The following is a 27,879-nucleotide window of genomic DNA, read 5'->3' on the forward strand; positions in this document are numbered from 1 at the left end:
GACATTTTGGACCTCAAAGAACTTACCAGTGTAGAATGGTAGGAATGGATGGTAATGACACAGTTACAGACCGGCAATAAAGGATAGGATATTATATGGTAACAGAAACACTAAAAATTCATTGCTGGTAAATGATCTTATGCTTAGCTCTTAAATCCAAGAATTCATGCTATTAAGAGCTTATCAGGTGGAAACAACAGGAGAGGAAAGATGGACATTTATTAAGCAATTGTAAGGAAATTACAAGCCAGCAACAGGCTATGTGCATGAAAACAATGAAAATGCAATTGCAGGATATGACGGAGGAAAGGAAAAAACAGCGATACAACTCATGAAATGCTAAAAATACTAAATGCTAATTTGAAACACATTACTTAGGCCTGATTACCATCACTGATTAAAAAAAAAAATTAAAAAAAATTGAAAGGTACAAAAGGTGGTACCAAAGGAGTCACAAAGCCTTTTCTTGTAAGACAACATTTACCAGACTGTGCTAATTAACCTACTGAAACAATGGCAGAAGGCCTCTCTTTGAGGCCAGCCCTGTGTAGATAGTATCTGTACTGATGATCCGGACGAGGGGATTGGGTGCACCCTCAGTAAGTTCACAGACCACCAAGTTGGTGAAGCTGGTGAAGGGTCTGGAGCACAAGTGTTATGAGAAGCAGCTGAGAGAGCTGAGGTTGTTTAGCCTGAAGAAGAGGAGGCTGAGGGCAGGCCTTATCGCTCTCTACAAGTACCTGAAAGGAGGCTGTAGTGAGCTGAGGGTCACTTTCTTCTCCCAGGTAACAAGCAAAGGGACAAGAACAGTCACAAGTTGTGCTGGGTGAGGTTCAGATGAATATTAGGAAAAATATCCTTACTGAAAGAGTGGCCAAGTAGGAATCACCATCCCTGAAAGTTGGTCAGTGTGTAGATAGGACATGGTTTAGTGGTGAACATGACAGGTCACCTGTCATTGCAGTGGTTGGACTCAATGATCTGAAAGGTCTTCTCTGACCTAATGATTCTATAATCCTTTTAATATGCTTTTAATACAGGGGTGCCATTCATGTTCTGGAAAAAAGCTGCAAGTAGAAATGGGTAGGAATGAGCCTGCAGGATCTCTAGTTTCGAACTGGGGCTGCTTTCTGACCATGGAAGCATGTGTCATGGAGCAGCATCTGCTTGCAGGGTTCACTTAATTGCAAACAGCTCCTTCTCAGGACCCACACAGGGAGCTACAGCTCATCTCACCTCTAAGATCATCGAGAAGATCCTCTTGAAAACTATGCTAAGGCAAATGGAAAATAAGGAGGTGTCTGGTGATAGCCAGCACGGTTTCCCTAAGGGGACAATTTCGGTGGCATTCTGCGATGGGGTTAGTGTTGGTGGACAAGGGAAGAGCAAATGATGTCATCTACCTGGACTTGTGCTGAGCATTTGACACTATCCCGGAAAACATTCTTGTCTCTCAACTGGAGCATGGTGTTCCTCAGGGCTGGTATCGGGACTGGCACTGTTTAACACCTTTGTTGGTGACACAGGTAGTGGGACTGAGTGCAACCTCAGCAAGTTTGCCAACAACGCCGAGCAGAAAGTCAAGTGTATCCAGATCTGCATCAAAACAAGGGCAACCAGCAGGTTGAGGGAGGTGACTCTGCCCCTCTACTCCTCTCTGGTGAGACCCCATTTGGAGTGCTGCATCCAGCTCTATGGTCCTCAGCACAGGAAAGACATGGACCTGTTGGAGTGAGTCTAGAAAAGGCCACCAAGTTGATTAGAGGGCTGGAGCACCTCTCCTGTGAAGACAGGCTGAGAGGGTTGGGGCTGTTTGGCCTAGAGAACAGAAGGCTCCAGGGGAACCTTATAGCAACCTTCCAGTACCTAAAGGGAGCCTACAAGAAATCTGGAGAAGGACTTTTCACAAGGACATGTAGTGACAGGACAACAGGGAATGGCTTTAAACTGAGAAAGGGTAAGTTTAGATTAGATATTAGGAAGAAAATTCTTTACTGTGAGGGTGATGAGACACTGGAACAGGCTGCCCAGAGAAGTTGTGGATGCCCCATCCCTAGAAGTGGTCCAGGTTGGATGGGGCTCTGAGTGGCCTGGTCTAGTGGAAGGTGTCCCTCACGGCAGGGGTTTGGAACTAGGTGATCTTTAAGGTCCCTTCCAACCCAAACCACTCTATGATTCTATGACATGAGAATCACAGAATCAATGAAATGGAAAGGACCTGATACATTTTCATGAAGTTCTGCTGCTGTCACAGCAGCTGTAAAATGAAAAGTAGCACTTCCTGTCTAGTACTATTAGTAACACCTGAAAAATAAATTTTATTGCCTGATTTTCACTACAAAGGCTTTAATCTATAGTCTCTGACAAGACATTTAGCCGGTTTTGAATAACTCGGGGGGGGGGGGAATGAAAAGCTGAATAAAAGATTATATAAAGCATATTCTAAACTCTTTGGGGCAAAACTCTTCTTTACATCCTGCTCACCAAGTGAAGCCAATGACCGGGGTTTCCAGATGCGATTACAAACGTATCATAGGACATGTAAAAGTGATGCAGGAATACCAATGGTGGCCTGTACAGTGATATAGTCCTCTGACTGGGCAAACAGTTTAACTGGCTATCCTTCCCCTGGGGACTAACCTACATTAAGCTTGAGAGCTCTGCCAACTGACAGATCACACACAAAGAAGTCACAGATCTGCAACTTACCACTATCTTCAAACTGGTAAAACAACATATTCTGTATTATTTTCCTTGCATCAAGCAACTCCAACTATTTTCCAAGAGCCCAAATATTAAATTTATCTAACGTATGAAAAAGAAGAAAGACTGGCTACTATGTGTAATAAAAGCAGTACACTGAGTGGTTAGTTCAGGGATTATTTGAGGTAACTTCCTTGATATATATTTTTAATTAACTACATAATGAATGCAAACATCATACACATACAGCATCCTAATCAAAACAGGACAAGTAATGTTACCAATTTGTGAGAGAGGTTGTTCAATTATCCACACCTTACATCTTCATAATCAACACACAGCACAATTCCAGTTCTGTTGTAAAGGTAGAAGATTCCTCACAGTAAAACAAATGCAACAGATGCAGGAGGAGAAGGTAAACAAAATGAAAAAAATCACATGCCTTAATCCAAAACGTTTTTCATGACACAGACTAGAACATGCTTTTTAAATAGTGGTGGAATACTTTGCCCTGCAAAATCAGTCACGTAACACTGACATCAGTCACTTGTATGGACTGATGCAACGAAAGGTTCTAAAAAGGTATGCTTCTCAAGATCACAACAGCACAAAAGGAGTAAACCGCTGTCTTTCCTGTCCAGCAGAAGAGAATCCTAATGCTGTTATCTCTGCATGTAATGCATCTTGTCCTCTTTGGCTAGGAACAAGCCCATGGGAAAAATCAAACTCACGATGTGCAAAGAAAATACACGCCCTTTGTCATCACTACAGCTTTAGCAAAAGACAACATTTTGCTTAGAACTGAGTATTTCAGACAATACCATCGATTTAAAATTTTATTATATTATATTTATATTAAATTATAAATTAAATATTAAGTTATTATAATACATTTTATTGCAGTAGGATTTGGAAGATTCAAAATCATTTTTGTACCCCTTTCATTACTATATATAATAGTAATGTGCTTCCTCCTTCAAGTCAAATGACACTTTAAAGCCAAGTCTCTCTCTTTTGTCTTTAAGCAGGTACCATCATGCTTCATGTAAGAACATCCTCTAAGTTCCTTTATATCCACACTGTTGTAACAATATGGGATCTTTATCATCTCTCCTTTCTTTCAAAATGAGGACTATTTGAGGCTGTTAAAATAAATCTAAAGAAAACATAAAAAACACATCCACCAAAACACCCCCTGCCTCCTTACAATCAGCTTTAGTGGCCTGAAATGTAACAGAACTTCCCTTGTAACTGGCTGGCTGGAGCTCTATCTTTCTTGCAATTCTGTACACACTGACAGGGTGTAAGGAAGACGACGCACAGACAGAAATTCAGACCTGTGTGCCAACCAGGAGTCACATCAGTACACAGTTCAAACCAGTCTCCAGGTGGCTATGGTACTGGTTCCTTGTGACATGGAGATCCAGTTTAACCACCTGCAGCCACCATCTCCGCCCTTTCCCATTACTCACCCTGTCCTGCTTCTGGCCACACAGTGGACACTTCAGCAGTGCACACTTAGCACTGGACCCAACACTTGATGAATAACAAAATGAGTCAATTTAACTGACTAATCTGTCTGAAAAACTCCCCTGAAAAAGTCCTGGACAGTTTTCTGACAAGCACAGTTAGATCACAGACAGATCTGATACATTCCAGAGCTAGCAGAAGAAAAGGTAGATAGGATTCAAAGACCCAGACCAGGAAGGGAAGGACTACTTAGTCTTCCAGTGCACAAACTCTTAACAAACAATCTAAAAGTGACACAAATTCTTAAACTTTATAGTGGCAAGCACATAAAGACTGAAATGGGTAGCTATATCCAAATCCTACTAGGTTGCCAGAAAACTTACCTTTACCTATACTCAGTAGAAACTGAGTAGATAAGATGTGATCACTTATCATTTTAAATTCAAGGTCTCAAAATACCTTGTTATGGTAATTTTCAAAACTTGTATGCAATGTATCAACTTACTCGTTTTAATTTAATTATGTATTTCCTGGGTTTGTATCATGACCTGAGACAGCAGAGGTTCCCCATTTACCTTTCTAGGCCACCGTTTTCTTTGCCTTCCAGGTTCTTATTATTCTCATCACATCCTCATCTCACACCTTTGGAGGCAAAGATTTACTATAACTTGAGTATTGCACACCTATCTGATTTATATAAGGGATGCATAATGCCTATACTGTTTACCATTTGGCTCCTTAACCAGCATTAAATTCTATAGCACTTTTCAACGGAAGCTCTTGGGTCAAAGATTTCACTAAGCAGCCTAGACTGATACTTAAATATCCCCTGATTTAGTCCTTTACAACTTCATGAAGTATTTTATTATGCCAGTTTTAAACTGTTTCACACCATATTTCTATGACACAAACTATAATACTGTGGATCAAATCATCCACTTCAACAATGTGTGTATACTTCTTAAATAATAAAAAGACAATGCATGTATTTATCAGCACATGATCTCTTCATATTAATACTCCTCTTGATCTCTTACATCCATGATTTAAGTGTAGTGCCACAGCACCAATTTTTATTTTAATTTTTTTAAGCAATTCAGTCTTCAGCAGTATTTATTACCAGTCTTCATTACTGGGAAGATTTGCCATGGAATTCTTTACAATTTCCCTGCCAAAGACTAGCAATTGTTTAAATACTCTAAGAAGGTTCATAAATTAAAACACTGAAAGTCATCTAAGTTTTCAGAAACTTCACTTCCACATACGTAGATACATAAGAGTATTTGCAGAGGGACTTGAAAGAGTCTGTTTTTTAAACATTCTAATGATAATTCAAGACATCATCAGTTAGAAGCATTTCATTATATAGTCCTTTTTCCCTAGGTATACTGGCAAGTGTTATATATGGCTGGGGCAAACCCCCAAAATTCTTTAAATCATATTCCTCATGGTGCAGTAGTTTCTATTTCCATATGAAGTTTCCCAAGTACTTTGATAATAGCATCCAGATGTTAGAGAGAGAATTCTTCATAACCAACTCACTGCTGTGTGATAATTCATTTCCTCTTCCAAAGAGAAGGTGGTGCTGGACAAGAACAAAAATGGCATTTGCATTTCTACTGTGAATTGACTGTAAGGATTCATTTTGAAGCAACTATTTAAAGATCAGTTCTCACAACACAATTATGTATTAGAGTTTCACATTAAAACACAACTAGAGAGCTGTGCTGCCAGCAATACTGATGTTTTAAATAAGACTATATCCATGTCTTTTTCTACACCACGGTGCAGATGCATCCCATGGTGCATCATACAGTCTTCCTGACTCAGTCATCCAAAAGTGGGGCATGTATAAAGCACACCACGCATGTTCCTGCTTGTGTTTCAACACAACCAACAAATGAGCCCAAAAAAAGATACTTTTTCTAAGAAAATTGAGTTTTTCTATTTCAGCAATCTTGTAAACTGTGTTGAGTTGAAAACCTGCTGTATCTACTGAAGCATAAAACTATGTGAAATATTTGTGCCTCAATCTTCAACTCTGATGGCACAGTCTGTGGCAGTAAGAGAATACAGGAATTAAAATTTCTTTCATGGAACTCATTCAATGTCCAGCAATTACACATAATACCATCACACTCAGTAGCATCAGAAGGTCAACAAGAAAATACTCTTTAGTTGCAACATTCATTTTTCTGGTTTCTTTAGGAGCCAGATTCCACTGTGCCTTAGGACTGAAAAATCAAGGGGCAAATAACGTGAAACTCCAACATGAACCATATCTAGTGACAAAACCGCACTAAAGATTTTTGTCTATCTTGCTGTCATCTACTGGAGTCACAGTACAGGACTGTCATAATTACATAGAATGCAGAAGCTGTGAGTTCCCACTGCCATGCAAAAGGATGGACAAAAATCAGAATTGTAAAATTGTAAAAAGCCTTCATCTTTCACAATCAAAACTAAGACTACCAACCAGCAACAACCACAAAAAACCCCTAACCAACAGCACATCAAACCAGAACAAGCTCCTCAGAAGGCACTGGTTGACGTGGACATTACAGCAAACTTCTGCCAGTAGTTGGTGAGGAACCAGCTACTGCACCTCCCGAACCAGATGCACTGCTGCAAAGAACTTCTATTCAGATGAATTAACCTTCTCCAACGAAGCCTTATTTTACCAGAAAATTTGGCTATCTGTTGCACACTATTATCTGCATTAGACATACAAAAAAACCCTCTAGCTTTGCCTTCAGGCAGAGACCAAGCTCAGAACTAAGGCACTACAGAATGGACTGAAGGTAAAATGCAACAACTTCCTTACTCTGCGTGTATCCTAAAGTTTCATTTTATTTTAAAGTAGCCCCATTAAAAACAAAGTTTCTTGAAATTCTTAAAGCACAGGAAAAAACTGGTGCCTAAAAAACTGGACCTGAAACAAAACTGGAATGGTTTCCTGGCTGTAAGTCTTATTTAATTCTTTAATGAGGAGGAAGAAAATGATGTCTAATAAGTGTATGGAAAGTACTGTATTGGTAGAATTCATTTAGTAAGCCTAAATTATTTTACTGTGAATAATGACAAGTATCCCTGATTAAGAGACTGATTTCTGATACCTGTGAAATGAATAAAAATAACAATAAATAAAATAATAATTAAAATAAAATAATAATTAAAATATTTTTAAGAAATTTTCCATTTTAAAAATTGTTATTAAAATGAGGTGGGAGACTAAAGGAAAAATAAAAGACACTATTATTGCTCATATAAGGATAGGAAAGTCACATCCACAGTGCTCAGCAACAGGATGGTGGTAAAGACAGAATGATTATGTGTAGGATATTCAGTTTCTGAGAAATAAGCCTTTAAAATTAGTAAGTTTGTGCATTTTATTATAATGTAAGTAGTAAAGAACAATATGAAAATTCTTCAAGAAATTCATATTACCATCATAATTTCCAATATTAAAAGCAGAGAAATATTTCAAAATTAATATATTATTTACATGACAAGTATTTAAAATGTTGGGTTTAGTGTTTTTACTGGTCATTTTATGATATAGTACGTCACGCTAGAATGTAGACTTCTCCATTTTGGGTATGGTAATAATGGCAGTTGTATGCCCAAAGAAAAAGTAAAAATGAAAAATGAAAAGACGGAGGCAGGGGAGTAAGGAAAAGAGAGGAAGACAGAAAAAAAACAGGTTTTCCCATCATGTCTCTATCTCATACCTAATTTTATTTGCTGGGTCTTGACATTCTTGTGACACCCAATCACAAGTAATAGGACTATGTTTTCCCTCGTTTCTAACTTTGCTAAACGTTTTAGTGATATTTTCAATCAACATTGCTGCCTTGAGCTGATTGAAAATCATCTCCCATCCAAAATATGTACTCTGTTTACAAAACCATGACTGTCTTTTTACCTAACAGAAGAAAAAACAATCAAATTACTGCTTTTACAGAGCATTATTATTCCTTTCTGTATTAGCAATACTGTTTTACAAGACAGTATGTCACACCCCGGAGTAGTGGTGACTTCATTGATTTTAGGTAGTTATTTTAATTATGGGCTAATAAAGTCTCGTCTGGAAATTCTCTAATATTTTGAGAACTTCAAATACCTCCTGGTTTCCACCACAAGAGTTCTTGCAACTATTTTGCCTATCGGTTCCATCAAATTCCTTCCTTGTGGATAGCTAGAGAATGACCATAACTGCTGTACCTGTCCCTCAACATTCCTCATATGTAATCACACAGTTTTATAGCTACTGATTTTGCTAAGATAAGAAGTAGGCAGTATATCAGATATAAAGCATTAATGCAAGGTTGTTTTTGTCTTTTTGTTTTCAAAACATGACTGACTTTTTTTAAAAGTTGCACTAAGGAGCCTTCTTGTTTCAAAACTTCAGTTGTGAAATACATAAAGATCACCAATGTCCCAAAAATCATAGAGCTCTTCAATTTCCTTCTTCTGCTAGAAACAGAGTTCAGATAAAGACATATATATAGTGACAGTACAACCACTGCCACTACAGACATCAGATATTCACCATTAGACAGTTTTCCCAGTCCCTTCTTGGTGAATCTACTCACATCACCTGCATTATGCAGTGTTCTCTCATTTTAACCCCTACATTAACTTCTGCTTTACTTTGAGGTTCTCTAATTAGTGTAATAATTTCACTATCTGGGAATAAATTTTCTGGGGAAAAATAAAATCATATAACTATGTAACAAAGAACTCAAATGGGGCAGACTTCTCAAAGCTAAAGGCTGGAAATTCTTTTAATATTTTTTATTAGAAAATACACTATTTATGTGGTTAATGTTTAATTTAGATATTTTAAATACTTCTTTTAAGCCCAGACTCAGAATTGATCATTCTGAATCTAGCTGAAAATAACACTGCACTAAACTACATTGCTGGAATCAGCAACCTGCAAAGATAACTTAAATAGCTGCCAGCAACATCCTTAAAGAACAGGAATCACACAAAAATTTTTAAAGGTCCAAAATACTTTAAAAAGTACTCAGTAGTTCTGTATTGGCAAAATGCTTTGGGATATTCACTCAGAAAAATCACTTATCTCCATGACAAAATTTGAGAAATTTCAATGTCAAAAGTACAAAACCACAGAGGTGATGAGACTAGAGAGAGGTTCTTGAGGTTATGCACCTGAAGTTACTTTAGCATCTAGTTTAATACTTCATTAGAAATAAAATGTTTTGTTACCCATTAAATTTTACAGTTTCTGAGTCTCATAGTACAGTTAAACTCACTCAATAAATTCTACCACTACAACAATATCACTGTCTGGTAACTTTTGTCTTTGCTCTAAATAGCTGGAAGATGCAGCTGATTCCCTTTATATTTAAATTAGACACCCAAAACAATGCCAAGCTGTACCCCAAGCATGAACATAAATTTGGTACCCAGTGGCAGAAGATTTGGTCATTTCACAAACATCTGCATCTGTGACAAAGAGACAGTGTCAAAGAGAAATCTGAGAAGCTTACAAAGGAGACAGTGAGCTTCAGCCTAAAAAATTATGATTGCCCAGAACAAAAGAAAGCACACACTTCATCAAGAGCACTGGACTGAAGTGGCCTGAAGCCAAAATAACACCTTATTTAAAAATTATCTTTGTTTTTATGACTCAAAAATTACAGAGACAACTTCACTTGCTCAGCTGCAGTGATCTCAAAACAGTACTCCACATGCACGTGCTGGAGATTCAAAATGCAGCTAATACATATAAAATATCCTAAAAAACAATGACTGGGAAATTTGAGAAAGGAGAAATGTTACCTATTAAAGGATACAACAGATCTCTTTCACATACCAACTCTGCAGGAGAATGATAACTAATTGGCCAGGTGACTGTCAAAATAAACCACTTAGACTTTCTTAAGCACACATGAGACATTACACATAAGCACAAAACTTAATTTTTCTTATTGTGATGGTTTTGATCTAGGCCTTCCTGGTAACCAGTTTGTAACCAAGGAAGTGGCCAAGTACCCAGTATTCCATACGATTTTTACGTAAACCAGAGTATAAATAAGTTGGAGATTAGAGACCTCTCGCTCTCTTCTCTTCCAACGAGGGTCGGGAACTGTAGGTCCTTGCGTTGGTCTCGCTTATCTAAAGCTGAGGCCTGCAGCGACCGCTGGCCTGCCACGTGGGGGGTTTGGAGAGTGCTGGCTGTGTCTGCCAATCCTGCTTTTCTAAGGGAAGTAGTGAGATCTGTTTTGTTAATTACTAGTATAGTTCTTGAATTTGATCAAATATACCTGTTCGGTGTCCCTTTTTCCCCTTTCCCTATCCCTTCGGGGAGTGGATCCCCTTTTACTGTGTATATAGCATCTTAACTGTATATAACTTTAATTTACGTAAATATATATATATTTTATATAAACAGCTTGACTTTGGGTTCTTTAATTTTTTATAGTTTTTTTTTCTTTGCCCTGAGAGGAGAAGGGAGGGAGGAAGGGGGCTGCTGTCGTGACTTTCGGGCATTTGGCAGGGAGCCAAGTCCAAACCATCACACTTATCTAAAAACATTGTAGATAGTATAGTTATTGCCTTTTGGTCCTGAATCCCTCATAAAGGTATTATGTTTCCCTTAAGTTTGCACATACAAGACTTCAAATACATGAAGCTCCATTGTTATTATGCTTTAAAAGCCAAAACAGGATGAAAATTCTTCATTCCTGTTCTGGAAGTTGTTTTTCTGGATTTTTCTGGGTTTTGGGTATTTTACTTTAATCACTCTCACGATCATAGCATGCAGACCATGTACTGGTATCCTGAACCCATTTGCAAAAAAAGCCCCTATGGAATGCACCTTGCTATGTTTGCTTTCTCATCTTCCCATCCTAAAATGAAAAATATAACACTACAATATTTTATTATGATTGAATTGGTGGTCTTGTTGTTTTTCTTAACACAAAATCAAAACATGTTGCAGAGCATCTTCACAGTGAGGAAGGAAGAATTCAGAAATGCACTTTGACCTACAGATTGTGTAGTTTGCAATACTCTTCAATAGCTGCAGGAGTTCAGTGGACATCCTGAAAATGAAAAATGCTGCTGGCTAAGATTTATGATCGTGAAATAAAACCTGTCAACTACAATCTTTAGTGCCTAAAACTCAAGACATTAAGCTGAGGCCATTTAGCACCTTAAAGAAAATGGCTGAGACCTAATACTGGACAATAAATTTTACGGAAAAGTAGTGTAGGAGGAAACAACAAGCAGTCGTTGACCAAGTCACTTATTCGAGGAAAATGCTTCAGTATTTATATTCAATGGTCCCAAAATAATGATACATTCATGATGAGATTAATCACAGAATTCTGTTCCAGATGTTGAGAGTAGAACAAATAACCATAATTTGGATAAGGTTGAAATTCCTCACCAAGAAGAGAGGTGGAAAGGTGTTACTCCCAGATACCACTATTGGCAGTTTCCTAATTAAAGGTAAGTACTGCTCTGTACTAAGGACCAAAAAGAAGTACCAAAGGGAAACATCCAGCAAAGAAAACTGAAGGATGGAGAAAAATGCTTCCTGCTGCCTGCTTGAAACCATTGCCTTGCTCTGCTTTAACTTCAAACATCCTTCTTTTGCCAGAGCTCTGACTGCTCACACATAGAGTTCAAAAATGGTAATATCACAGCATAACATTCAAATCAGGTACTGGCCACCTGCATATTGTTGACACTGTGTCTACAAGATTTGTTTTGAATTTGCTTAGGAGCTGCTTTTCAGATGTCAGAAGACAGCTGATTCCTGTGTGAATCAGGTACTGAGACCAAGTGGTAGAAAAGTAGTTTTCCATCACTAAAGATACTCCTCTAATTTAAGCATTTTGTATCCTGTATGCTTATCGCCTCTCTAGGATGAGAAAGCAGTATTTTCTAGTCAGCAGCCTCAGAGAAGCCCAGGAAACCCAGAACATCTTCACCACTCCTTTGCAGTATGATGGTTTTCTAAGCATTCTCATCAGAATTAAGACGGCACAAAGGTAGTTTATAGTAAAATTGATATTAGCCTCCATCTAGCTTCCCATAAATGTATCTAAATTTCTTTGTGTTAGTCAAACCTCTGAACATTTGATCCACTGGTCATGAATGGTACCAATTACAATTCTTTTCTTATATAGTATTAAAGACTTGAGAGGTAATTAGAGATTTTGAATCAAGACTCACTTAAGGTATCCAAAACTTATTTACAAACAAAAAGACTGAAGTCAGGAGTCCCAATATGCTACTGAGAGGTGAATATATCCACATATTCATTTCTTAAGCATTACTTTTAAGTTTTCTGAATTGAAGAGTACAAGCAAAGGCTTACTTTAATAATAATATAAAAATGAAACAACTAAAATCAATAAGCCACAAACCCCATAACATGAGGTGAAATCAAATTATTTCAATGGGAGGATTTGTATAATCAAAATTATCCATATAACTTCATCCAAAAGTTTCTGGCAGCACTCCCATAAAGCTATTTTCATAGAAGTTTCCATATACAAAGAAATTACTACCAGAAAAGCAGGCAAAAATTCAGTTCTAAGGTTGGATGAAGTTTGGCAGCTACAGAATTTCCATGCATATAACCACCATAAAAGTGCAAGCTCCTTGTAAACACTGTCTCTTTAAAGAATAAACAAAATTATGTGACATCTTTCAACAGCAGCTGGATTTTTGGCCTATCAAGGAATCCTTAACAATATGTTCTGTTCAACTCTCAGGCCCTGAAGTGTAAAATATATTAGTTAAATGACTTAAATAATAATAATAATTCTGGAAGAGCTTCATGTGCAGGAGTAAACTCGTGACCTATTCCTGCTAGGAGCCCTGCAGAGTGTTAATAATGCTGCCTTTGGGATGACACACGAAATGATTCTACTACTTGCATTTTATCAGTTCATGCTTGGGGGGAGAAAGCTATTTATGGTGGCTGTCTGCTGGGTAGTACAATTTTTTTGCATGTACGATTATCTGGAAATAAAAGATTCATCTCTGTGTACATATGCACACACATATCCTGTAAGTTAGCACATGTCTTGGTTTAAAGAACAATCAGCTACAGGAGGGATTAGGAAGAGAAAAACAGTAAGAATGAGAGCTGGCATGAAGACAAATCTGTTTGCAAGTACTGGCCTGTACCGCCTACTCTAGTTCAAGTCACAGCACAAGACTCAGTAGTTTGGAGTGCAGAACAGGAAAAGACCAGCCTAAACTTTGCAGATCACATCTCATTATCATAGTACTGGTACCAAACTGTGAACCATCAGGATGTAGGGAAGCCTCAAAAACATGAAACTCAAGTTCCTTCTCGTATAGTAATGGGAAAGACAAAAGGAGGAAACTTAACAATCCTAGAGAAAGGGGAGGTGTATCTAGGTATCTCTCTCTAGTTACTACTCCATCAAGTCTGAATTCCAATATAAAAATCAACTTATTTTTAAAGCAATCATGTATTAGGATGAATTGTATGATCTATTACAGCAGATAAACATTAGAACATTAATGTGGATTCCACAACATTCACATTAGCTCAAAATTACTGACACCAGCAAAATACACACATTTGTGTACAAACACAGCACTGATTTCCATTGTTTATCACCGGAGAATATTCTCCTCTGTTTTTTAGTTTCTTTTTTCAGACATGGAAGATCAGTACATCATTCACTGCACACACATTTGCAGCTCCCCAAAACAAGGGACCTTTTTTTTTTTTTACAGATACTGCCTCACAAATAGAGGGGGTGGGTGGATGTTTGTAGAATTTCTTAGGGTGCAGTTTCATGGCTGTGTGAGTCAACCCAAATCTGTCAGATCTGTCCCTCCATTATTCCTGCATGTGACTGATCAGAGATACTACTGAAAAATCCCCTTTTCTGGCCAGGTTACTTTTCAGATTCATCTGCTTCTTGAACCAGCTCACTACATGGCGGTAAAAATGGATAGGGTAGGGTGATATTACTTCAGCCTAATCTCAGGTTGCAGTTCAATGAAACCTAAAGTTGATTTATTAAGGTCAGACCCAATGAACATAGTGTTCCAAATTAGGCTGTCACTGCAAGTAACAGTTCTGCCACCCCAAGATTGTCATGTGGCTTCTGCCAATGCAAGGAGGGGGTAGTAGGTGACTGTGTAAGTCACACTATTCCAAATGAAAACTTGCAAAAAAATGACTGCTTTTGAATTGGATCACTTCCATGATGCAGTATCCTGCAGGCCACAGACACACCTGGGCTGGCATGAGGAAAAAGATGGCCCACAAGTAGCAAGAGTATTTCACTCGCTCAAAATGCTGGCTTTGGTGTTTGTGCTTCCACACACCATGGTTTGATTCAGTGCAATTCTCCAGCTTTGGCTGTAGCAACTCCATCCTTACCAACCATACTAGTTTCCCCTCCTTCCCTAGTCTCTATGTGTCTCTATTTTTTACTTTTTCTCCTCTTAGTCTTCACAAACTTCATTTTCTATGACTTAAGAGTGCTGCTGATGCAAATGAGGAAAACAGCTCTGAACATTTATTCTCTCTGACCAGCAATGGCAGCTGCAGTGAAGACCAGCAACTGTTTCCTTCAGTAGCAGCAGCAAAGTAAGAGTACTCAAAATAGTCAGGTACAACAGTGTCAGGATAACAAGCTTCCAGAACACAATTCTGGAAGACTATAAAGAGAATTACCTTTTTTTAAAATATTTTTTGTGATAAACTAACTTCCTTTTCACTACTTTCAAATATCCATTATACAGGTCAACTCAGATAACTAAACTGACTTGCAGTATTCTGCAGAACTAACCCATCGTTACTTACCCCTCCACATCTTTACCTTCCTAATGAAATTATTTTCCCTATAGCTTCATTTTTGAGCAGAAAATTGATAAAGATGATGACAAATAGTGGGGAAACTCTCAACAAATCCTCTAAAGGCACTAGCAATTAATATTGTCTTAATTTCTAAAATTTTGAAGCTACTTTTAAAATTAGTTTTATGGGGATGCTGAATGATGCCAGGCTTTTAATCAGTGTTGAGAGGCATGAATTCAGATAGTATACAGAAAGAGAAGCACAACAGCTCTCATACAGACTGAAGTCAGAGTTGCTTGGAAGAGTCTCAAGACAGTGTGAATTACTGCAGTTTCATGGTATGAATTCTCAGGAGACAGAGCCTGTGAATCAGAGTCCCCGAACATGAACATGTCTCTCAAACCAGCTCCACTGCTAGTGGAGAACTCCATCCTCACAGATGTATATGGGTATCAGAAGCCAATTTTAGCATCAGACATGGAGTGACACACAGAGCTGCAATTCTAGGATGTGTGTGCTTTAATCTACATAATATATCCAACTCAGACCAGAATAATCCAAATTGCACAGGAACGTAAACTAAGAACAGTAGGTAGAAGTGTCAAAATAAAATTAACTGGCAGCCTTTTTAATCTGTAATTTGACTGAAGGTGATTTAACCTTTAAAGGGAAACTCAGGCTAGGAATGAAAGACCATTACTTTGGAAAACATTACACGCCACCTCCACTTCCCCAAAGCTGAGGTTTAGAAACATTGACATTAAACTTGATTTTCGCTCCCATTTTTTTAACAACTTATTAGGTTTTCTACTGACCTACTTCCAGTTGTATCAATGTGTATATATTCTATCAAAGATACAGTTTTTGTACTTGGTGAACCCTCCCATTTCCTAAAGCAAAATTCTCATAATTTAACGGCAGTCTAGACTACCAGTTCCAAGTGTAACAAAGCTGCAATCTTATTTCCAGATTTCCCACTTTCCCTTAGGCTGCAGAGTTATGCCTACTTTCATAGTCTACATGCATTTTCTAAGGAAAAAAAAGTCACTAACAGCTCCTCGACCTTCCTCTACTGACTTCACATGAGCAAAAATAGTACTTCTTTTCTTGCCACTGGAATTCTACTGGCAATAGCAAAAGTAGGAGCTTTTGAGAAGAGAAGGATTAGAAGTTTTTCAGGAATAGTGACATATGCCAACTACATTTACAAAGGATGACTGAATTAGGAATTTAAATACACATGTATTTTCAGAAGAAAAGCTTTCAAGCTGCCTTGCACTTCTTTGTTTTGCCTTGTAGGTGAATGAGTGTAATTCTGCAGCACTTCAGTGGTAAGAACCACCTGTCAAAAACAACCATACAAGGTCACCTTATCCACTTCCCCCCAGAACACTGAATAGTTTCTACCATCAAAATTGTAAGCACTGAGGTTACTTACTTTATTCTTATGAGTACAACAGCTTAAGAATTAAACCTCCCTTCACGTACTCCATGATACATTGTGCCATTGTGCAAACAAAGCAGCTTAATTTCTGAATTATTACTCTTCACTATTTCGCGTAAGCAAAGTTTTTAAACAAAAATTAATTCCTCTATGACTGACAGGACTAAGGCCCACAAAAAGGCACTGCAGTCAGAGTTAAGTGACCAAAAATCAGGTTTTACACTTTTAAATCACAAGAAAAGAACAATAATTATATTCCTCAAAATTTACTTTCAAATTATTTTCTAGTAAATTATTAATATATTTTGATTAAATTTCAATAACGAGTTTATTATGAAGAACCATTACTGCATTTTGGATAATTAAGTACATGCATATATTTTCAAACAGTAAAAGTAAAACACACTTAAAACACAAGATCATATTAAAATAATGCAATTTACCGTATTTTGACTACTCTATCTACAAGAAGATAGAGTAAAAATTTTAATGGGAAATATGCAACAACATTTTCCTTTCATTGAATTGGTACCACAAGTAAAGTCAGTTAGCTTATTTTCTTCAAGGAACAACTTATTATAACAAACTTATTATCACATCCACACTATGACATCATCATAACGCTCAAATTGCAAAATTCCTTTATATTAAGCACTTCCTAACTTCAACTCTACTTTCACAGCACACATTTTGCTTCAGCATTTGCACCATTATCATGAATCTAAGTAAGTAGCCAAAAAAACCCTGAAAAAGTTAATTAAGTAGAAAAGTACTACACAAAACATCAACTAAAGATCTTTTGAGATTTTTAGCTACTTTTGAGTCGTTTGGGTTTTTTGGTTTTTTTTTTTTTTTCATTTTTACCTTGACCCTTTCTGTAATAGCATACTGCATAAGCAATTTTCATCAAGATGGTCAAAGAATATAGGTATCATTTTCAGTTGTTAAGAAACACCACTTTAAGTTTAAAAATTAGTAATATTTTTAAATACGATGCACAGATCCCCACCAATTTGTGGATTAAAGCGTATTAAAAAGTTTTTGTGCTTTATTTTACCTGTTTAGCTTCTGTACTGCTGCAACATGAAAGTAATTTTATCATAAGCAGTAAAATTACCACTGGCTGATTTCCAACAGATCTGTTCCCCATCACTCTCCTCCGAGTAGGCTTCCAGCTCACCCCCTTCTGCTGCCCCTCTCTCATCCTCCTGCGCTACCTGCCCACTTCCCCCAGACACCGTGCCTGGAGAACTGGGGAGGGGGCAGCACATCCCCTACAACATTTGAAACAGCCACGCAGTAATTAGTTGAATATATTCCAGCTAGCACAGGGGCTGCTGCCTTTTGAAACGCTTAACAGTGCTGGTCCATTTTCCTTTGTGTAAACCAGATTCGGATGTCTCTGTTCTGCTCAGCACCAATTAGACAAATGTTCCATTGCTGAAACCTCTGCTGAACTGCCACAGAGTTCTGAACTAATGTACCTTCAGGGAAGATCACTAACAAAAAAATTAAACTTATTTCATTAGAAAAGCAAGCTAAAAACATTTTTCCAGGCAAAGAATTATTACATAGACAAAGTAAACTGAAAAACATACGTTTTCCTCCAGGTTTTGAGAGACTGATTCCCAGGTACTTAAAACAACAGTAGTAAGATTTTCATTGTAAGCACAACTTGGTCTTTCAATGGTCTCTCATGTTAGATGCACTGATACAACAGTTTTAAGATCAGTAAGTTACGCAGTATTAAAAAAAAATATTGTAAACCTGCAGATGTCAAGCTATTCCCTGATGGTCAATCAGGTTATTTCCACAGAGAGCCGTAAGATAGACAGAGACTACAATTGCAGAGGAAAGGGAATTCTTTAATGACTGCAAGGAAATGTTAATACTACTAAGCAGTAACTACTTTTTTTTTTAAAGTATCTGCACTTTCCAAGTGCTGTGGACAGCAAAGAATGGTGTGGGGGCAAAACTCTAGGCTTTTCCAAAATCCCTTGAAAATGTTCCTTCTCCTTCTCTTTCATCTTCAATATTGGTGCCTGTTCAAAGAATTATTGATAAATGGAAAAGACATGTATCTTCTAATGATTATCAATGTAACCTGGCAGTACAAAACTTTTTCTCTGTTTAAACTGTTTGGAAAGTTTTGATAAATCTCTTGGAGATACATGTCATAATTTCTACCATTAGGTATACAATATTAAAAACATAAGGCTTAAAATTACTAATGAGTTCCAAACTGTATTTCAGCAAAGGTGACAGGCTCTACTCATGGAAGACAATAGATTACAATTAAGATTAGATAACATAACTAAACAACTAGAAAAACACAGGAACTCACTTCAGAGTACAACATAAAAAAAAGCTGATCAGTCTTCACAGTAAATTTGAATGACTTTTTCTTCCCACTGTGGCTGCAAAACTGATCCTAACACTGCACCTCTGGCATCTCAGCTAAGTATGTATCTTCTGTCTCTCATAAATAAAACCTAAGTTTAGAATATCCCCATACTATCCAGGTATCAGAAAGTTTTCAGTTTTCATTCCTGAGAAGAAACACACTTTGTGCCAATTTTATCTTTGTTTAACAGTACTTCATCATGCTTAAGACATCTTTGCAATAGCCAAATTGTGATGTCAGCACAGCAGTGGGAATACAGTTCATTAGTTTACTGCAGCTGCAAAGCCAGCAAACACATATTGCTTTGAGTGACACCAATAATAAGCATGTGTTTTAGATTTCTAGGTAACAGTGGTGATTAGGAAGGTATTGCAGTCCAGAAAAAAATCATATATGAAGAATGTTTAACAGACTGAGGACTAGACAAAAGTTTGGTTTCTTTAACTACCAAAATGGCTGTAACATATACTGTGAACCAAGGATCTGCTAATTATTTTGCCTCTTGTTTTTCTTTTTCACAGAAGAAGATGCACATAGGCATTAAGCAGACAAAATAGCATGGATTGATTCAAGTAGATGAGGTAGAAAAGTAACCTCAGATGCTTTTGATTTCCCGTCCTATCCATCATCTCCTGTCTGCAAGCCCAGGGATAGTTTTTCCTTTCACTTTGTATTACTGTTGAGAGGTTAACACTTCCTTTATGAATCTTGCAAACTTATGCATACAAACTCCTCATAAGAATGCAGTGATATGTCAAGGATTGTGTATCCAAACTTTATTGAAAATATTTAAATTCACAAAAAGTCTCCCACATTATACCATAAAAATAAATCCTGACACACCCACCTAAAGTGACTTATATGATTAAATCATGTCACCTACACTAAAGTCAACATTAGTACAAGCTCTGGTCTGCTGCAGCCTTCCAGTATGCCCCTAAGAAATATTTAGCCTTCAACAATTTGTTTCAGTTTCATGGGAGGGGGACAAAACCAGAAATTCCTAATTTACTATCTGTCATTTGTAAATTTATATGCTGTTATCACAACTCCTATTCATCTCTTTCCTAAGGTAAATAATCCTTTACTTCTCAAGCTTTTAGTCAGTCTTTGTAATCCTAATGCTAATGCAGTACTTGGTAAGTGATTACACACACAACAAAACACAAAAAACCAACAAAAAACCCAACAAAACAACCAAACCAAAAAACAAAACCAAAACACCACAACCTAAAACTTGATGCCATTACTTGGTTCAGTTCACAGAAAAAAATCTTCTGGAGTTAATCAAGGTTGTTGGTAGAGAAGCATATTGTACAAAGGCCACCCTTCTTATTTATTGAAGCTGAAATTCTACAACTGAAGAAAAATACTGCACAGAAGGAATATTTATGCCATATTTTCAAACACTTAAGTCTGAAGACTTGCAAGTTAGCTTCCCACCTATTACAAAGTTTCTATACAATGCTTGTTAAACAGCCTACAATACAATTTTCACATAAAACATCTGTCATTTTCTGTGTTTTTAAGGAGAGACGATGAGGATTGGTTTACTAAAGTGCTAGGAACTCAGAAATGTAACTGAAATCAAAGGAATTTGTGGTATGAACATGTAAAGTGCAACAGAATGCACAGTCACTTCAGAAGTCACCATTTAGAAATGCCAACTCAGGCATACGAAGCCACCTTGTCTTTCTGGGCTTGGGGTTTTGTTTTTTCCCCTTTCAGTAGCCCTTCAGTTCCTCATCTTTTAACTGCGATTAACATCATGCAGTCACCTCACAAAAAAAGCATTAGCATAAGAATAAGATTAATAATTCTTTGAGGTTTATAAAAGAATAAATGAGGGCATAAAGACTTCTGAACTAGTCTGTCTGTTTTGGTGGTCAGACATCCGAAGCTATTTCTAATTCAGCAACCTCTTTTTTCCCCCTCTTTCAAATTGCGGTTTCTTTATCTTTCACAATACATTTATCTTATTGTTGCTGGGAAACCATTAGAATAATATTGTACATGTGAAATTGCCATTAATTACTAATGCACTTGTAAGAAAAGAAAATTATCAGATAAAAAACAAAGGGTGTCATCATCAATCAGTTTGAAATTCAGTAATATCTGGGTGAACCGGGTGAGCTTACATGGTCTATTCCTCTAAGGGCTGACAAAATTGGGACATTTACAAAGCAATTGGTTAATATTCCATTGGAAAAAAAAAATCAGAACACAATTTCTTCTTCTCTGACTAGTGGCCTGTCCTAGTTAATGAAAAACTTGATTGTTACAAGAGTCAAACTAATTAAAAAGATTAAACTATGAGCAAAATCAAATTAGAAATTTGGCTTTAGGCTTCTGTGGCCAGCAATAGCTCAAGAACATTGCAATTGCAGTCTGCACTTAAATACAATTAATGGAAGTTTTAAAATTGTTAGAATAATTAACTGCAGATCATTTCTGTAACCTGGCTATATGATCTCCACAAAATTACTTATAATTCTCAAATATAAGCATGTAAATACATGCAAGTCAGAGGTCTAAGTCATGAAAATATCCATGTCATCTAAGTCTTGCCATCAAAGAGCACTCATTAACTAACACAATCCAACATACTTAATATGTGTATACCTTTTCCCCTCAAACACACCAAATTCTAGTGTGCGACACAAAAGAAAACAGATTCTCTTCTCCCAGATGATATTCTAATTTGTATTTTTTTGTCTTGTTCAAAATAACTACCTTGGCGCAGCCAGGTCAGGTCAAAGTTCCATCTAATTACACAGTCTTAAGAGAGTGGCCATTAACTTAGGCAGAAATATCAGAGTGAGTAAAGAGTAGCTTTTTTTCCCGCTCACAGAACTACAGCCTACTCCAAAACATTTAAATAGCAACAATACACCTTTCCCAATTTTAACATGATGTAACAGATACTAAAAAACACTTGTGCATGATAAGATAAATTGTTAGCATCAGCTACTTCTAGTGATATGAAGATAAAAATGTAACAGGCCCAACTACAAAGAGGTCAATACCTAACATCCAGAGGAACAAACAGAAAGACAATGGGAAGAAGAAGAGGGAGTGTTTGTTTCATTCTGGCACAAATACATATCAGATAACTAAGAAATGCCATGGGAGGAGATAAGGAAGGCTTCAAGGCACACCAGGAGTGGTAACTTCTCCAGATGATCACAAGCTAGGCCTTGGGCTGGGATGGCAGGGGGACTATTGGAGAGAGAATGGAAGGGTGTGGGGAGTGTGGAAATCAAAGGAAACTTTCACAGAAAATGCCTTGCCAGACTGTCACCATGGGAAAAGGAACAAGACTATTAGACTGCTTGAAAAACAAAAGGAAAAATCACTCCCTCCAACCCCAAAACCCCTCAAAACAAAAACCTGCCTTTTTTTTTTTACTTTTATATATTTAATGTCTGATTAAATGTCCTTTTTACAGATTTTATGAATCAGTGTTGCTTACACTGGTATCTTTAGGTAAAAGAAAATCCTGCACTATAAATATTTTCTGTTCTTCTACAGACTTATCATACACTTTACCAAACTGTATAGTCTTTAGTACAAAGCTGTACCTGAACTCATCATCTGAAAGTATTTCTTTTATGTTAAAAAGTCTAGCAGGCAAGACAGTTTTGCAGAAACAATGCAGAAGTCCCCATCTCTATCTCAAAAGAAAACATTTGCAAACTTTCACATTCAAATCGACTCTCAAGTTCCTTCAACATTCTAAGGTAGGACTGCTACAGACAGAAGTTGCTTTTCGCTATGACAGCCCAATTATTTGTGAGCTCTCGTCATAAATCACACAAGAAAATGGTTTAGGTTAAAATGAACACAGTTAGGGCTAACCTGGATCTGTTGACCCATCCGTTTCGGTGTGCAGCAAAACAAAATGCTTGTAGAGAGGCTACAGGGCAGGGGTTGGCACAAGCACCAGAGAGCACCACTTCTTTCGGTGGCAGCTCTGGCTCTGCCTACAAGGGCTGTTTACGTCGGTCTCCCAAAAAGTCAGTCCCTACAACTTTTTGGATGGATGGGGCTGGTGGCAGTGTTAGGCAACTACATACCCTGCAGTAAATCTTATTCATCATTACCGCACAGTTTTATATAAATGACATCAAAATATTCTCTTGTGATCGAACAAGTTATTATCTCAGATGTAACAGTTTACTGAAGCATTATACAAGTCTAGAATTTTAACAAGGCAGTAAAATTAAGTCAATTTTGAAAAAATTTCAATAGTCATAGAGAAGTGTCATAGAAAAGCAGATGCCAAGTTTCTAAAACTTCTTTCAACCTTCAGTTATCTTATGGGAAGAAATGTAATATTGCTAGTACGATGGCTCTCAATTTTTATTTAGTCGCTGGCTTGGTTTGGAACAGAAGGAGGGCTACTTGGGTGCCTTAGAATTGTTTGTTATCCCCTTCTATCACTTGGTTAAATAAAAGCTATCACCTCTCTCCACAAGCCTTACCCATATTGGCAAGCACTGGATTTACAGCCCTGAAACCAATCCCTATGTAAGTTGAAGAGTTGCCCTGTAAAAAGGAAGACTGACCTAAGAAAGAAAAAAAAAATCATTTTGTAATCAAAATTACAGTAAACCTCAACACTTACAAGTCACCTGCCTGGTTTGGTTAAACTTAACTGGATCTACTAAATGGACACTTGCCCCCAGCCACCGCACACCACAGTCAAAATCACCTCCTCAGCAGCTGAAATGATACATCACATGCTGTCCCACTCTAAGGCGCTGACCCATCAGTGTAATCTGGCACACCAGAAACTACCTTTGACTCCATTAAACACCTGAACTTGTGTTTCATTTGCCATACATATGCAAGCCTGAGGCTTTTCCTTCCTATGTCACTCAAAAGATGCATGTTGATTTTTAAATTCTCAATATTTTCATTTTCAGGACAGTAATGATGTTATCATACAGATAGATCAAAACACTTTGAAAGTATCTGGCCTACATTTTATTACCCACAAACCCCAAGCAAAAGGAGGGAAAGGATACAAAAACATTCTTTTTAAAAGTCCTTGGCACAAAAGCTGCTGCTCAGGCACTCTGGGACAGGTGCCCAGAACATCTCAAGTTCCAATAATAAGAAAAGCTTTCATTAGGAGAAGAGGTCTGGACACAAAAATACAGATACAGATGTGATACCAGAAAATTTGCTAATAAGGACAAATTTGTAACCAATTACGTTGACTATGACTTCAACACGCTTAAAGAACCAAAATCTGTGGGAACTGACCCAGAGCCTGGTGGCCAAGACACTAAGTTAAGTTAATCACTAAGTTGCCCAGGCACTTAGCGTAAGAAACATCTTGTATAAGAGCATCTTTAACTCATGTGTGGTCAAGCAGGCAAAAAAATCTACAATTTCGAGAACTGATTCATGCCTGAGTTTGTAACATTCTGCTAAAGCTGGCTTTTATTATTAAATCATATTTAAAGGAAAGTTATCTTTTAACTGAACAAATCGCTTTCAAGCATTTCCATCCCTAGCACTGCATCATCATAATATTCCAGATGCCAAAATGAATTTGCTTTTATAAATCAAGTTGATATAAAGAAGAACAGATTACATAAAGATTATACATGTCTATACAAAAGCATAAAAAAACCCCACTCCATTCTAGAATGTACAGTACTTCCAATTTTCTTGATGCTTCAGTAAAGTCAATATCTGACAAAAAAACTTCCTCAAACTCATATTAAACAGTACCAACAGGGTAAGAAAAATCTTTCTCTGTCTTTTCAGTGACGGTAAGTGCACTAGCAAAGTATTTGTTCCCATTTAGTCTAAAATCTTTTGGCCACCTGAACAATAGTTCATTAAAAAAAGAGAAAAAATTCTGCTCTTAGCCTCAAAATTATGTTCAATACACGCACACACATGCACGTGAATTCAGCAAAACACATATACATGATTTTGAAATTCTATTATTCCTATTATCCAGGAATGACACAGCTTACTACTGCAAGTCCTCCAACTAGGACAAAATAGAATACCTGTTTCAACAAGTACCTCAAAACTGCACTTCTCCCCATTCAGACTTCAATCCAAGGTGCCTGTCTAAACAATCACAAATCTAGGATCTTCTCCTGTAACTGGCAATATTCCACTGGAGTCTTAAAAATACTAGGCAGGACTTGTCCCCATAACTGTAAAAGGACAACAAGGCTCATTTTCAATGAAACAACTGACATGTGCCTTGCTGCTTTGAAAGTAAAGCAGAAAGCGTACATTTTCCTCACATTTATAGCTAAGACAACATTTCAATGTATTAATTGTCTAGCCAAGACTCTGATCTCTATTTTACAGTTTTTGTGGGGTCGCTGTTGTGATGGGACACAGACCATCAGATGACAGAGTATTTCCGATCTCTAAAAATTACTACTACATATCCAATGCGGGCATAGGACCAAATCCCAGGTTACAAAAACTTTCTGGTCCAAAGACCATGGTGTTAACAAACGAGCTGTGTCAATATTTGATCAACGCTCAACTTTATTCTCTATTTTCAGCATAGAGTTAAGAAATAATACCACTGTATCACAGTAGCATTTCACTTCTTTCCCAGAGAAAAAAGGGATGAACAAAATAAAAAACAGAGATAAGCCTCACAGTCTCCCAGGATGCTGTCAAACAAGCAGAGAGTATGCATCTATAACAATCCATCTTACTTAGGAAAATTTAACAACTTTGTCAAACACCAGTTATACTGAGTAGGAAATGTTTCATATGTATGATATTAAACTGCAGGTTTTACATATGAAACAATTTCAAAATTCCATCTAATAACGCCAGAAATAAACCTTTGTTTTTTGTGAACAGTCCTGTCTTTTCAGTCAAGAATACCCTTAACTAGATCTAATATACTTGCTTAAAGTGCTAGAATCCACAAAAACTTTCTTGCTTACCAAAAAATTTTGCTAACACATCCTGTAATTATTACCTATGATTGCACTTCAGACCTCTCTCTCTCCAAACCTGTGGATGTGTTTCATGTACAAATTAGAAGTGCAATGTATCAACTCTGGCGTTGAGAGAACTTGCAAGAGAACAGTCGTGAATTACAAAAATGAGTCTTCCTCTTTCAAGGAAAAGCAAGGAAGTGGTATTCCCTGAATGTCTGCAGGCAACAAGGACAAGGAAACTCTGGAAATTCTCCATTCCAATGATAAAATGTTTACCTTAACGAGCAGAAGCTGCAGGGAAGGGGGGATGCTCACCTTTAACCGTTTAACCACCTCATCGTTGGTAATTTTGTCCGTAATCTCCTTCACTCCAGGAGGATAGTAGATGATTTTACCGTCGGCAGCAGGTTTTGGTTGGGCAGCAGGGAAGTCCATCCTGGCGCTGCTGGTTATAAACTTTCCTTCTCCACAGTCCTCTACCGGCCTCTATCGGTCAGAAAACAAAAGTTCATCAGAATGGAAACGACTTTCTAACCCTCTTTTTCCATTCCTCACCCTCAATTCGCTGAAGGCCCCGGTGCTCGCTCCGCCGGCCGCGCCCCCCGGCGCTGACCCCGCCGCATCCCGGCGGGAGCGGGGCCCGGCCCGCGGCCTCTCCCCGTGGCTCCGGCCCCTCCGCTTCCCCCCTCAGCGCCTCCTTTCATTGCGGGCTGTTCCAGCCCAACACTGTTAGTTCGCACCCGACGGTTTTACAATGAAATTTGGGGCCCGATCGAAGGATGCCCCGCGGCCGAGGGCCCCGTACGGCCCGGGGGGTGGGCCGGCGGCGCCGTTCCCGGCCCCGGGGGGGTTCGGAGCTGGCACACCGGCCCCGGAGCCGGGAGACGAGGCCTAAACAGTTAGGCCTCAAAACTATCGGGAGGCAGAGAAGCCAACAGGAGAGGGGGAGGGAGGAAGGGAGGGAGGGAGGCGGCGGCGAGCGCAAACAAACCCCCCCCGCGGCCCCCCCGCCCCGCCGAGCCCCCTGCCCGCCCCCCGCGCCGCCGGGAGCCCCCGGGGAGGGGCCCGGCCACTCGCCACTTTCCATTTGTTCCCGCAACTTCATGTCCCCTCAGCCCTGGCCCCGCACCCCCCCCACACCGCCCCGCCGCCCCGCACCCGGCCGGGCCCACAAAGAGCCCCCCGCGGCCCCGGCCCCGCGCACACACCCCCGCGGCCGCGGGGAGCGCGGAGCGGGCACGGAGGGAAGCGGGACCCGGAGCCGCCTTTACCTCATGCAGCTCCGGAAGGTGCAGCATTGAGCAGCCTCCGTGCCGGGTGGTGCTCGCCGCTCCGCCGCCACCCCGCCGGCCACTGCCCTGGGGGCTCCCGCCGCCTCCTGCTCCGCGGCGCGGCGGCTCCTGCTCGGGAGCGCTGGCTGGGGGAGGGGGAGCGGCTCGGTGGCGGCAGCAGCGGCGGCGGCGGCCGGGAGAGGGGGAGGCTCGGGCGGAGCGTGCGCCGCGGGGACCCAGCGCCGCTCTCCGCCCGCCCTGGGAAGCGCAGCCCGGGAGGAGCCTCCGCGCCGCCCCCGCCCCTTCCCCTTCCCCTGCTCGTCCGGCGCCCGCGGCGCCGCCCCGCTAGGAGCCCCCAGCCCCGGGGCCGGAGCGAGGCCGCCCAGTAAGTCTCGCAGGGCGCCGAGCCCCGCGCAGGGCGGGCGGTCCCAGGCACGGCCGCCGCAGCGCTGCCTCAGCTTAGCGCCAAAAGCCCCCGAGCGGTCGGGCCGGGCCGGGCGGGCTCTGCCGGGGCGGCCGCGGGCACGGCCGGCGCCCAGGGCGATGCCCGGCTGCCGGCAGCGCCAGGGATCGAGCCCGCAGGGTCCCGGCTGCAGGGCGGGAGGACGAGAATCGTGTCGGTGCTGCCTCACGGAGCCCGGGCCGCTCATGGCTGCGGGGCTCGTCTGGCCGGTCCCTCAGGCATCTGGGGCCTGGTCGGCGTGACCGAAGAAAACGTGGGGAAGCGGCGTGTGGGGTGGCAGGCGGGAGGGAACAGCCCTTCCCCAGGCAGATGTGGGGAAAGACCAGCATTCACGCTTGGCTTGTAAATC

The 27,879-nt window shown here is 39.5% G+C and overlaps 1 protein-coding gene across 2 annotated transcripts in view; it reads right to left on the reverse strand.

Moving 5' to 3' along the window:
* Positions 1 to 27,334, reverse strand: part of PDS5A (PDS5 cohesin associated factor A) — a 77,474-nt gene extending 50,140 nt beyond the window's left edge. Inside the window, exons 1-2 of one of the 2 annotated variants that reach the window (XM_050338425.1) lie at positions 27,068 to 27,334; positions 26,112 to 26,282 (exon numbers count right to left, since the gene is read on the reverse strand). In XM_050338425.1, coding sequence (XP_050194382.1) covers positions 26,112 to 26,282; positions 27,068 to 27,094 — 198 coding nt within the window. In that variant the 5' untranslated portion in view covers positions 27,095 to 27,334. The remainder of the gene's footprint in view (positions 1 to 26,111; positions 26,283 to 27,067) is intronic. The other variant, XM_050338424.1, reaches the window with a different exon arrangement.
* Positions 27,335 to 27,879: the final 545 nt, after the last annotated feature.

This window comes from Myiozetetes cayanensis, unplaced genomic scaffold (assembly GCF_022539395.1).
Source record: "Myiozetetes cayanensis isolate MyiCay16 unplaced genomic scaffold, myiCay2020 scf7, whole genome shotgun sequence".
Classification (NCBI taxonomy): Eukaryota; Metazoa; Chordata; class Aves; order Passeriformes; family Tyrannidae; genus Myiozetetes; species Myiozetetes cayanensis.